The sequence below is a fragment of the Colossoma macropomum genome, unplaced genomic scaffold, assembly GCF_904425465.1.
Source record: "Colossoma macropomum unplaced genomic scaffold, Colossoma_macropomum, whole genome shotgun sequence".
NCBI lineage: Eukaryota > Metazoa > Chordata > Actinopteri > Characiformes > Serrasalmidae > Colossoma > Colossoma macropomum.
The window spans coordinates 30,385,936-30,395,935 of record NW_023494800.1 but is presented as its reverse complement, the minus strand read 5'-3'; the positions used below and the strand labels follow the sequence as shown (position 1 = coordinate 30,395,935).

The 10,000-nt window shown below is 43.3% G+C and overlaps 1 protein-coding gene across 3 annotated transcripts in view; it reads left to right on the top strand.

The window, feature by feature from the left end:
• col5a1 (procollagen, type V, alpha 1) overlaps positions 1-10,000 on the top strand; it is a 138,986-nt gene that overhangs the window by 43,940 nt on the left and 85,046 nt on the right. For all 3 annotated transcript variants that reach the window (XM_036588764.1, XM_036588762.1, XM_036588761.1), the window contains exons 3-4: positions 2,352-2,565; positions 3,609-3,771. In XM_036588764.1, coding sequence (XP_036444657.1) covers positions 2,352-2,565; positions 3,609-3,771 — 377 coding nt within the window. The remainder of the gene's footprint in view (positions 1-2,351; positions 2,566-3,608; positions 3,772-10,000) is intronic.

Here is a 10,000-nt window from a genome sequence, read left to right as displayed (position 1 = left end):
AAGGTTGAGAGCGAGAGTTCTGGAGTGAATGGAGAGATGGAATCAGAGGAGGAATAATGAGCACACCAGGCTCTCCACATGAACCTGGAGCTCCTTCCTCTCTCTTTCTCTGTCTCTCTGTCTCTCTGTCTGTCTCTCTCCATCTCTCTCTCTCTGTCTCTCTGTCTGTCTCTCTCTCTCTGTCGTTCTCTCTGACTGTACTGGTTCTATTGAAGTCGTTCTGCTTCTGTTCAGAGTGATTTTACAAGTTGTAGACTTTTTTGAGCATACAGTTGTGTGTGTGTGTGTGTGTGTGTGTGAGTGTGTGTGAGTGTGTGCGTGTGCACGTGCACATGTGTGTGCAGGATGACTGGAAAACTCACTTCCTGCTCGACTGGCCCAAAATTTCCCAGAGGCCTCGGCGGCATCTGTTAGTCAGATGTGCTGGTGTTGTACAGGAGTCACGTCTGGACTTCTCTTCAGAGCCTCAGACTGTTTCTGTACCTCTCTCTCTCTCTCTCTCTCTTTCTCTCTCTCTCTCTCTTCTTTTAGCCTTTGCTCTGTTTCTCTCTTTTCTTTTCCTCTTCCTCTTTTATCTTATAGTTCTGCTCTTTTCTTCGTTCTCTCAGCTGAAAAGAGCTTCACTGGCACTCAGAGCATGTAAATAGAAGACAGATCCACAGCACAGTGCAGTTAGCAAAGACTTCAAGGGTCTTTAAGGGTTCTTTAGTAAAAATAGTGGTTCTATATAGAACCATGAACACTCAAAGAACCAAATAGATTCTTTCCCCAAATCGTCCAGCCTTACATTCTTAAAAAAGACGGTTCTTCAAGGGTTTTTAAGTAAAGTGAATGGTTCTATACAGAACCATGAGACAGAACCAAAAAGGTTCTGTATTAACCATATTGTCCATCTCCATCAATCCGAAAAACCCTTCAGAACCCTTCAGAACCCTGCAGTGAACCCTTTAAGCATGAATATATACAATATAGAACTATAGGTGCTCTCTCTCTCTCTCTTTCTCTCTTTTCCTCTTCTTTGTCTCTCTCTATCTCTCTATTTCTCTCTTCCTCTTCCTCTTCTTTCTCTCTCTCTCTGTCTCTCTCTCTCTCTCTTTCTTCCTCTTCCTATTCTTTTTTCTTCTCTCTCTCTCTCTCTCTCTCTCTGTTAGATATATTAAGGTAATAAATTGTCTCAGGGGGAGCATGCTCTTTTAGTCCCCCCCTCTTTCTCTCTTTCTCTTTTATTACCATGGAAACTGGCTACAGGTCTCTTATCTCCTCATCTCCATTACACCACACACACACACACACACACACACACTGTTTTTCTTCGCTCTTCCAGCTGTGTGAGAATCCAGCAGCAGATCCAGCTACAGTTTCTCTCTCTCTCTCTCTCTCTCTCTCTCTCTCTCTCTCGTCCAGGTGGAACATCCTCCACCTCACGCAGGGGATGATGTCACACACCAGCAATGAAAATGCCAAATTATTAAATTATTTCTCAGAAATAAAAACAAAACAGCGACTCCATCTACAGGAGCAGCCCATAACAGGAGGCGACCGCTTTTTCTTTTCTGATACAGATACAGATATTAACACCTCGTATCGGCCCACACTAGCTGGGTACTTCTTAAAGGGGGACATTTTTTCCTCATTTTTGCATAATTAAAAAGTTAAGATGTAAATAAAGTTGTTCAGAGTAGTTTAGTGTGAAACTTAGCGAGTCAGCATTGTTCACAGTGGTGGTGATAGGGACCAGACGTCCACCTCTAAAAGCTCCCTCACAGAAAGTTCCTACATGAAATGGTTATGAATTCACTGATAACTGACACATTGTTTTGGGAAGATTTTGACCTTAAAATCCATTCATGGTGGAGGGATACATGGGCGTTGAGACAAAATAGTCCCCAAAAAGAAATAAATCTTATTATTTCAGATTTTCCACTTTTTTCCCCATCGTCAACATTCCATATAAACTCAGAAGACACATATAGGTTCACTGATGGTTTTGGATAGTAAATAAAATGGCCGTATTTGCTGTAGACATGGCGACCCCTGACCAAAACCTTGTATCTCCACAATGGTAACTTTACAGGAGAAGAAAAAAGCATACTTTACTTTTAATGTAAGTCAATGGAACCAGATGTTTTTCCAAGTCGTTTTGGGACGTTTCTTTTAGTCTGTTTATCTTGAAATTTACACCGAATATAAAGGACAGTAAATACGTTTTTCAGTTTTTTATGCCAAAAACTGAAAAACGACCCACAGCAGCAATATACAAGCACACAAATGTAACACTGATGCTTTAATGCTGATTCTTTGTTATTTTGCTGATATTCTCTCTCTCTCTCTTACTCTCTATCTCTCTGCAGCATCAGTGTTCCCGGAGGATTTCTCCATCCTGGCCACAGTGCGGCCCAAAAAGGGCAGTCAGTCATTCCTACTGTCCATTTATAATGAGCAGGGCATCCAGCAGCTGGGCCTGGAGGTGGGCCGCTCTCCAGTGTTCCTGTATGAAGACCACCTGGGCAAACCAGGTCCAGAGGATTACCCGCTTTTCAGAGGGATCAACCTGGCCGACGGAAAGTACGACACACGTGCACACACTTTACAAAATATTCATGTTTTTCTATCATACTGGGGATTTTGGGTCCCCACAAATGGCTAAATACAGACATACACAAAGGTGTACACAAAAACTCTTGATCTATATCTTACAGACATTTGGACGCCACTTGCTCTATCACACGAATTGTGTCATGGTTGTAATAACGAAATGCTTAAAGGGGCAGTCCAGCCAAACGAATGGAGTCCAAAATGAATGGGTTAAGTTTGGTTAAAAGTTGACATTTTTAATGTAAAAAAATACAATTATTTCCTGAACACAGAACAGCATAAAACATTTTAACACTGCTGTTATATTTTAAGAGCTTGTAAACTCGAGTTATAGGAGTTTAAAACGGTGCCTCATGTACGTTCATGACGTCTGGGAACACGGACAGCCAATCAGCACGCTGTAGCAGTAATGTTGGCGTCCTGCTGCCCAAAACCCGTTTACTGTAGAAAAAAGGAAACATACAGGTGAGTTTTCTTTGCTTTTTTAGTGAAATACATCCTTTTCTAACATTAAGGGAAAGTTCTGGTTCAGTGATTAGAAACTATTTTAACTTTTCGTTTTTTAGCCGTTGAGCGCCATTTACTCCCATTCATTAAGGTCTCGCTCACGGGCGCCCTCTGCTGTTTTGCAGTCCTGTTTTTGATATAACGGGGTAAATAGGAAGTGGCCAGACTCCTCATATATTGGCTCTGACTTTACCCTTTAGCTTTTTGTGCTCTTTGTCTGAAGAGTCAAAATCCACCACAAAGCAGTTTCTCCAAAGTTCCTCCCACCTTCAGGATACATCATCAGGTTTTCCTAGTCTTTAAACAGGGAAAGCTCACTCTCGAGACTACTGCTGTAAAAGGCACTGCTGTAATCTTGTTTACAGCAGATTTTACAACTTTTTTTATGTTTGATTCGTCCAAAATGAACCTTTAGCAACATGTTACTAACATAAAAACTTTGTCCTGTCCTCTCTGCCTCTCGTAGTGGGCACAGGTTGACCGTTTGATGCCTATTTTGTGTGCAGATGGCATCGCGTGGCGATCAGTGTCCATAAGCAGAGCATAACGATGATCGTGGACTGTAAGAAGAAGACAACGCGTGCGTTATCCCGGAGCCCAAACCCCGTCATCGACACCAAAGGCATCATAGTGTTCGGTACGCGCATCCTGGACGAGGAGGTGTTCGAGGTAAGATCGCCAGCTTGGGAAGAGAGTGAAAACTACAGCTTTCCTTAATCGATCAACCGATCTGCCTTCTTCCCCCTCCTTTCCTCGTGCAGCAAGCGATCTCTTCTTTAGGATGGTGGAGAACCAGATCAGGGTTTTAGACGACTGAACAGTGGTGTGTTTTCGTCTTCTTGTTGTAGAATATTTGAACATTTGAGATATTATTCTATTCTCGTGTTTCGCTTACTGTATAGTCCCCGACATGACGAGAGACACACAGACCTTTAATTCAGTGTTTTCACTCCAGGCTTGGAGCCCCTGCACTGTATAGTTTAGTGTTTCTCTGCTGTTCACACCTCGTTCAGCTCAAGAAGGGATTGATTAGCTAATAATATCAGGTATTTTAACCAGGAAACCACAGTTATGCAGTGCAGGGGTTTCAGGACTGGAGCTGAACTCTGAACTAACTGCACTAGCAAACTTACAGAATCACGTCTGTCGAAACACGACGTCGTTTTCCGACCCACGAAATTCAGTCTGATATTTAACGTTAATGTTTCTCCATTCAAACGTCATTTAAATCTCCAGAACAGAGAGTAAAGTTATACCGGCTGTCTTCTGTTATACCGGCGGGCTTCTGTGCTTTTAAATGCTTTGAGAGACTCTCTAGAATAGGAAGAGGGGCTGAGTATGAGATAAATATATCAGGAAAACGCAAATTTGGTGTCTTTCCGCCAGTTTAAGTGGCACCAGGAGTTCAGGGGAAACTGTATAAGGATCACAGACTATTTTATTGACTTTGTCGAGGTCACGTTTTCTCTTCCATAGTAAAATGATTAATTTTAGCCATCTTTCACCTCTAGTTACGTTCAAAGCTAGAAATTCGGTCCCACAACAGAAAAATCACGTGACTGAAACCCTAGAATAGAATCACAGTTATAACATGCTTGTTATGGCTGGAACTGCAACTTATAGCGGCTAACTTCTCCAGACTCTTGGTGTGTGTGTGTGTGTGTGTGTGTGTGTCTGTGTGTGTGTGTTAGCCTTTAGCGGGGTGGTGTGAATGTGTCTCTGCAGAGTTTGAAGAGTGCCAAATGCTCTCACCTGTACTTGTAGAGGGCAGGTGTGAAAGCATGTCTGTGCGTTTAGCTTGTACTTGTGGAAATGTAGTGGCTTCACTCTACACTTTACCTGCCAATTAGGAAGAGTGATTACAGTTTGTGGTGTGCGCCTGAGTGTGTGTGTGTGTAAAACACAGTGGTGCAGCTCCTGAAGCCCTAACCCAACGGTCGGCAACCCAAATGTTAAGAAGAGCCATTTTGTCCTTTCAACAAAAATCTAAGCCACAACATTTTATGTTCATTTTACCATCTTGGCTGTAAATATGTCTCAGTATGTGCTGATGTACTAGTATAGGCTAAAAATATAACATATAAACGAAAAAACTCAGACTTACTTTGCTCTGCTTTAAGCTTTAGCTCAGCTGTAGCAGCTTTTCTCGCATCTCCAGCAGGAAACTTTTCCTCAAAAGTAGAACAGTTTCCTGTAAAATGCCTCTCAACATTCGACTTTTTACGAGGCTGAAGTCGCTTCTCATTCCCCAGCTTCTTGTTCAGATTTTCCCGTTCCATCTTAAATGGTGCCTGAGGCGCCAGTGTAACTGCTGCATCATTTAAGGTGGAATGAGACAAGCTGGCGAATGAGAAGCTGACTTCAGCTTTGCAACCTTTTAGTGTTTGACAGTTCTGTCGTTGCAGAAGGAGTGATTATAAACGCAAAGTCCATTCATCTCCAAATTATGGATGTTCATTTTAAATCTCTCTCTTGGCTTTTTCGTTAGCTACTAGCTAGATGAGACTGTTGTCTACGCTTTGTTGGTGTGCCTCAGATTTCTTTGAAAAACTGAAAGTGAGTCTCCTGAAAAGAATGGAAGCTGGAATAAAGGTGAAGAGTGACTCACTGACACTCACACAGCTGAGATTAGATTTAGTTGTTATAGTTTCTGTGTAAAATAAGTATTAAAATATGTATTAAATAAAAGAAAAGGTCTCTGATTGTGCACAGAGCTAATGAGGGAGCAGGAATCCATATCAGTCGCAGCCTCCGAGGAGATTCTGAACAGCTTTCAGCTTTTCATTTTTCTTTTCCTTTCACTCAGTGAAGACATAAAGAGCAGATCCGCTCCCTCAGCTGCTGACCCTGATAGTATACACAATAAAAAGACAAGCATGTGTATAATTTTGTGTGTGTACTGTACTTTACAGCCTTCGTTACAGCTTCCATTCTCTTCAGGAGACTCGCTTTCAGCTCCGCAAAGAAATCTGCAGACACACCTCCAAAGTTCAGTCTTAGAAGTTGGTTTAGCCTTTTCTGCTTCTCACAATCCCAATTAGTCCCAATGACTCAGTCTATAGAACCTTACTCCACATCTCAGAAGTCGTGTCAGTGCTCGACTGCAGATGTTTTTCTTTTCCTTCTGTTTTCTTTTGTCTTGAGTTTTTCCCTCAAAGATGAAAGCTTTAAGTGCTGTTTATCTGATGGGGGCAGTTTTGGTGGTCTAACAGGTCTTCCAGGTGGTTGTTAGGAGTGTTATTTTCTCGGGTTCCATGTTTTTTTGCTTATTTTCCTTTGACTTTCTTCTTCCTTACTTTAATGGCTGTTTTGACTGGAAATTTAATAAATGAAGGGTGCTCTGACTTTTCCACAGTACTGTACATGTGAGAAAATAGGGAGATGTGATTGCATGTGTGTCTGTGTGTATATATATGTGTGTGTGTGTGTATATATGTGTGTATATGTGTGTATATGTGTGTGTGTGTGTGTGTGTGTGTGTGTGTGTGTGTGTGCTAATGCCATTCCCAGTCTCAGACGGCTGTTAAATTATGCGCTGCTTTTCTTGGCTCAGCCAATGGGAAACAAGGGAGCCGGCTTTATACCACACACACACACACATACACACACACACTCACACAGAAGTCAGATGTGTGTTTTGTCTTGTTGGAGATCTGTCTCTTATAATCACACACACACACACACACACACGCACACACACTCACACACACACACACCTCCTCTGAGTTCATCAGAAGAGCAAGAGAGAATCAGGTAACCATTAGAGAGGGAGAGAGATAGAGAGAGAAAGAGAGAGAGAGAGAGAGAGAGAGAGAGAGAGAGAGAGAGAGAGAGCGTGAGAGAGAGAGAGAGAGAGAAGTGTTCTGTGTGGAAAGTTCTGGTCAGTGTGACATGTTCAGGCTTTGAACTTCAGCCGTGTTTCGTGACATCATCAGGGGGTTTCCATAGCACTCACATGTATCATCCTGTGTGTCGGGGGGTCTGTCTGAGTGAGAGTGTGTGTGTGGCGGGGGGGGGGTTCAGATAGGACTGGAGTGTGTTTTTCCTTCAACTTGGAAAAAGTCGTACAGACACGTCAGCAGAAGCCACCTACACAGTTTCACACTCAGCATCTCTCTTCTCTTCTCTTCTCTTCTCTTCTCTTCTCTTCTCACTTCTTTTCCACTCTTCTCTTCTCTTCTCTTCTCTTCTCTTCTCTTCTCTTCTCGTCTCTTCTCTTTTGTTCTCACTTCTTTTCCACTCTTCTCTTCTCTTCTCTACAGAGGTTCTCTGGAAATGTTCTGCACATGAGTAGTTGTTCTGTTGAAACTCCTTGTAACCAGAACAGCCAGCCTGTGCAGCTTATTGGATCCCATGGGAGTCAGCAGCCAATGAGATGGAGGAAGGGGCGGGGTTTACCTCATTTATGGCTCCAGAATGCAGGTCTTTGATCATTGCAGCATTGCATAGCCTTGTATATCTGATGGTCCATTAACATTAGCTGTTGTTCTCTAGCTCAGAGCCAGCTCTCAGAGCAAGTCAGCACTAAGTAATATTAGCTTTTCAGCTAAGCTAGCACTCTCCACCTCTGAGCGTTTCCCAGTGGAAAAGAACAGAGGACTTGTTCGAGGTGTGTGGGTGTATGTGTGGAGGGAATGCATTGGGATTTGGATTGGGTTCAGTGTTTGGTCAGCTCCAGCTGCGGCCTTCAGACTCTTCCTGTCTGTTTTTCTCTGGTCTTTCTGTCTGGTTAGATATATTTACATCTGGCATTTTTCTGCCATGACTATGCATTTTTATGTGCATATTAGCAGGAGATGGTTAGCTAGAACCACCTTCAAGTTAAAGTACTGTAACTCCAGTGAAATGGTGCATCAGGTAGAAGTAGAAATGTGAAAACTTGCCTTTTATCTGTATGTCGATGCTTCTATTTTCAGATTTTAGAGCATCAACATTATAAAAATACAGGTGGTTAGATTGTTTTTTTAGCAGCAAGAAAGCTAACACGCTAGCCATGGGCTAATATGGAAGCCCCAAGTTATTGCATTCGTAACAAGCCAACACACTAACCACGTGCTTGTATGTTATCCAGTGAGACAGAGGGAGCAGTGAGCTAATGCGCTGTCTGCAAGCCAATGTTAGCCACAAGTTAACACATTAGCTACAAGCAAATACGCTGGCCACAAACTAGTATGGTAGCCCCAAGCTAACGGCCCAGATAGGAGCTCATGCGCTGACCACGAGCTAATATGTTACCCACAGTCCAACAGACTAGATAGAAACTAATGCGCTATCCACAAGCTAACATGTTATCCCTAAGCTAACAGATTAGATTTGAGCTAATGCGCTGACCATGAGCTGATATGGTATCCACCAGGTAACAGACTAGGTATGAGCTCATTCGCTGACCACGAGCTGATATGGTATCCACAAGTTAACAGACTAGGTATGAGCTCATTCGCTGACCACGAGCTGATATGGTATCCACAAGTTAACAGACTAGGTATGAGCTCATTCGCTGACCACGAGCTGATATGGTATCCACAAGTTAACAGACTAGGTATGAGCTCATGCGCTGACCACGAGCTGATATGGTATCCACCAGGTAACAGACTAGGTATGAGCTCATGCGCTGACCACAAGCTAATATGGTATCCACAAGTTAACAGACTAGGTATGAGCTCATGCGCTGACCACAAGCTGATATGGTATCCACAAGTTAACAGACTAGGTATGAGCTCATGCGCTGACCACGAGCTAATATGGTATCCACAAGTTAACAGACTAGGTATGAGCTGATGCACTGACCACGAGCTGATATGGTATCCACAAGTTAACAGACTAGGTATGAGCTCATTCGCTGACCACGAGCTGATATGGTAACCACCAGGTAACAGACTAGGTATGAGCTCATTCGCTGACCACGAGCTGATATGGTATCCACAAGTTAACAGACTAGGTATGAGCTCATTCGCGGACCACGAGCTGATATGGTATCCACAAGTCAACAGACTAGGTATGAGCTCATTCGCTGACCACAAGCTGATATGGTATCCACAAGTCAGCAGACTAGGTATGAGCTCATTCGCTGACCACAAGCTGATATGGTATCCACAAGTCAACAGACTAGGTATGAGCTCATTCGCTGACCACAAGCTGATATGGTATCCACAAGTCAACAGACTAGGTATGAGCTCATTCGCGGACCACGAGCTAATATGCTAGTCCCAAGCTAACAGACTAGATATGAGACAGAGGGAGCAGTGAGCTAATGCGCTGTCTGCAAGCCAATGTTAGCCACAAGTTAACACATTAGCTACAAGCAAATACGCTGGCCACAAGCTAGTACGGTAGCCCCAAGCTAACGGACTAGATAGAAACTAATGTTCCAGCCACGAGCTAACGTGTTAGCCCCAAGTTAACAGACTAGATAGAAACTAATGTTCCAGCTACGAGCTAATGTGTCAGCCCCAAGCTAATGGACTAGATACAAGCTAAAGCACTGGCCATGAGCTAATGTGTTAGCCTTAAGCTAACAGACTAGCCATGACATATTACACTAGCACTAATAATGCAACACAGTACTGTAAGTTACAGTACACTCTGAGGCGCGTGTGCTGCTAATTGGTGTACATAAGCTTCTATTAATTGTTAGCTACATTAGCCTCATAGAGGCTAATGTAGAAGTAAGGAAGCAGACTTCAGACGCCGGACAGGTTTAAGGCCAAACTACTACTTTAAACACATAAAGCAGAGTAAATGGTTTTACTTGCGAGGAGTCGAGTGCTGTGTTGCACGTCAGGCCCCACGTCGTGTTTTCCTGCTGGTTCATGGCTCTGTGTCTCGCGCTGGACGGTAACGCGCTAAGCAGAAAAGGACGCTGGTAGGACTGCCGGCCTTTGAGCTTCACGGGTGAGCG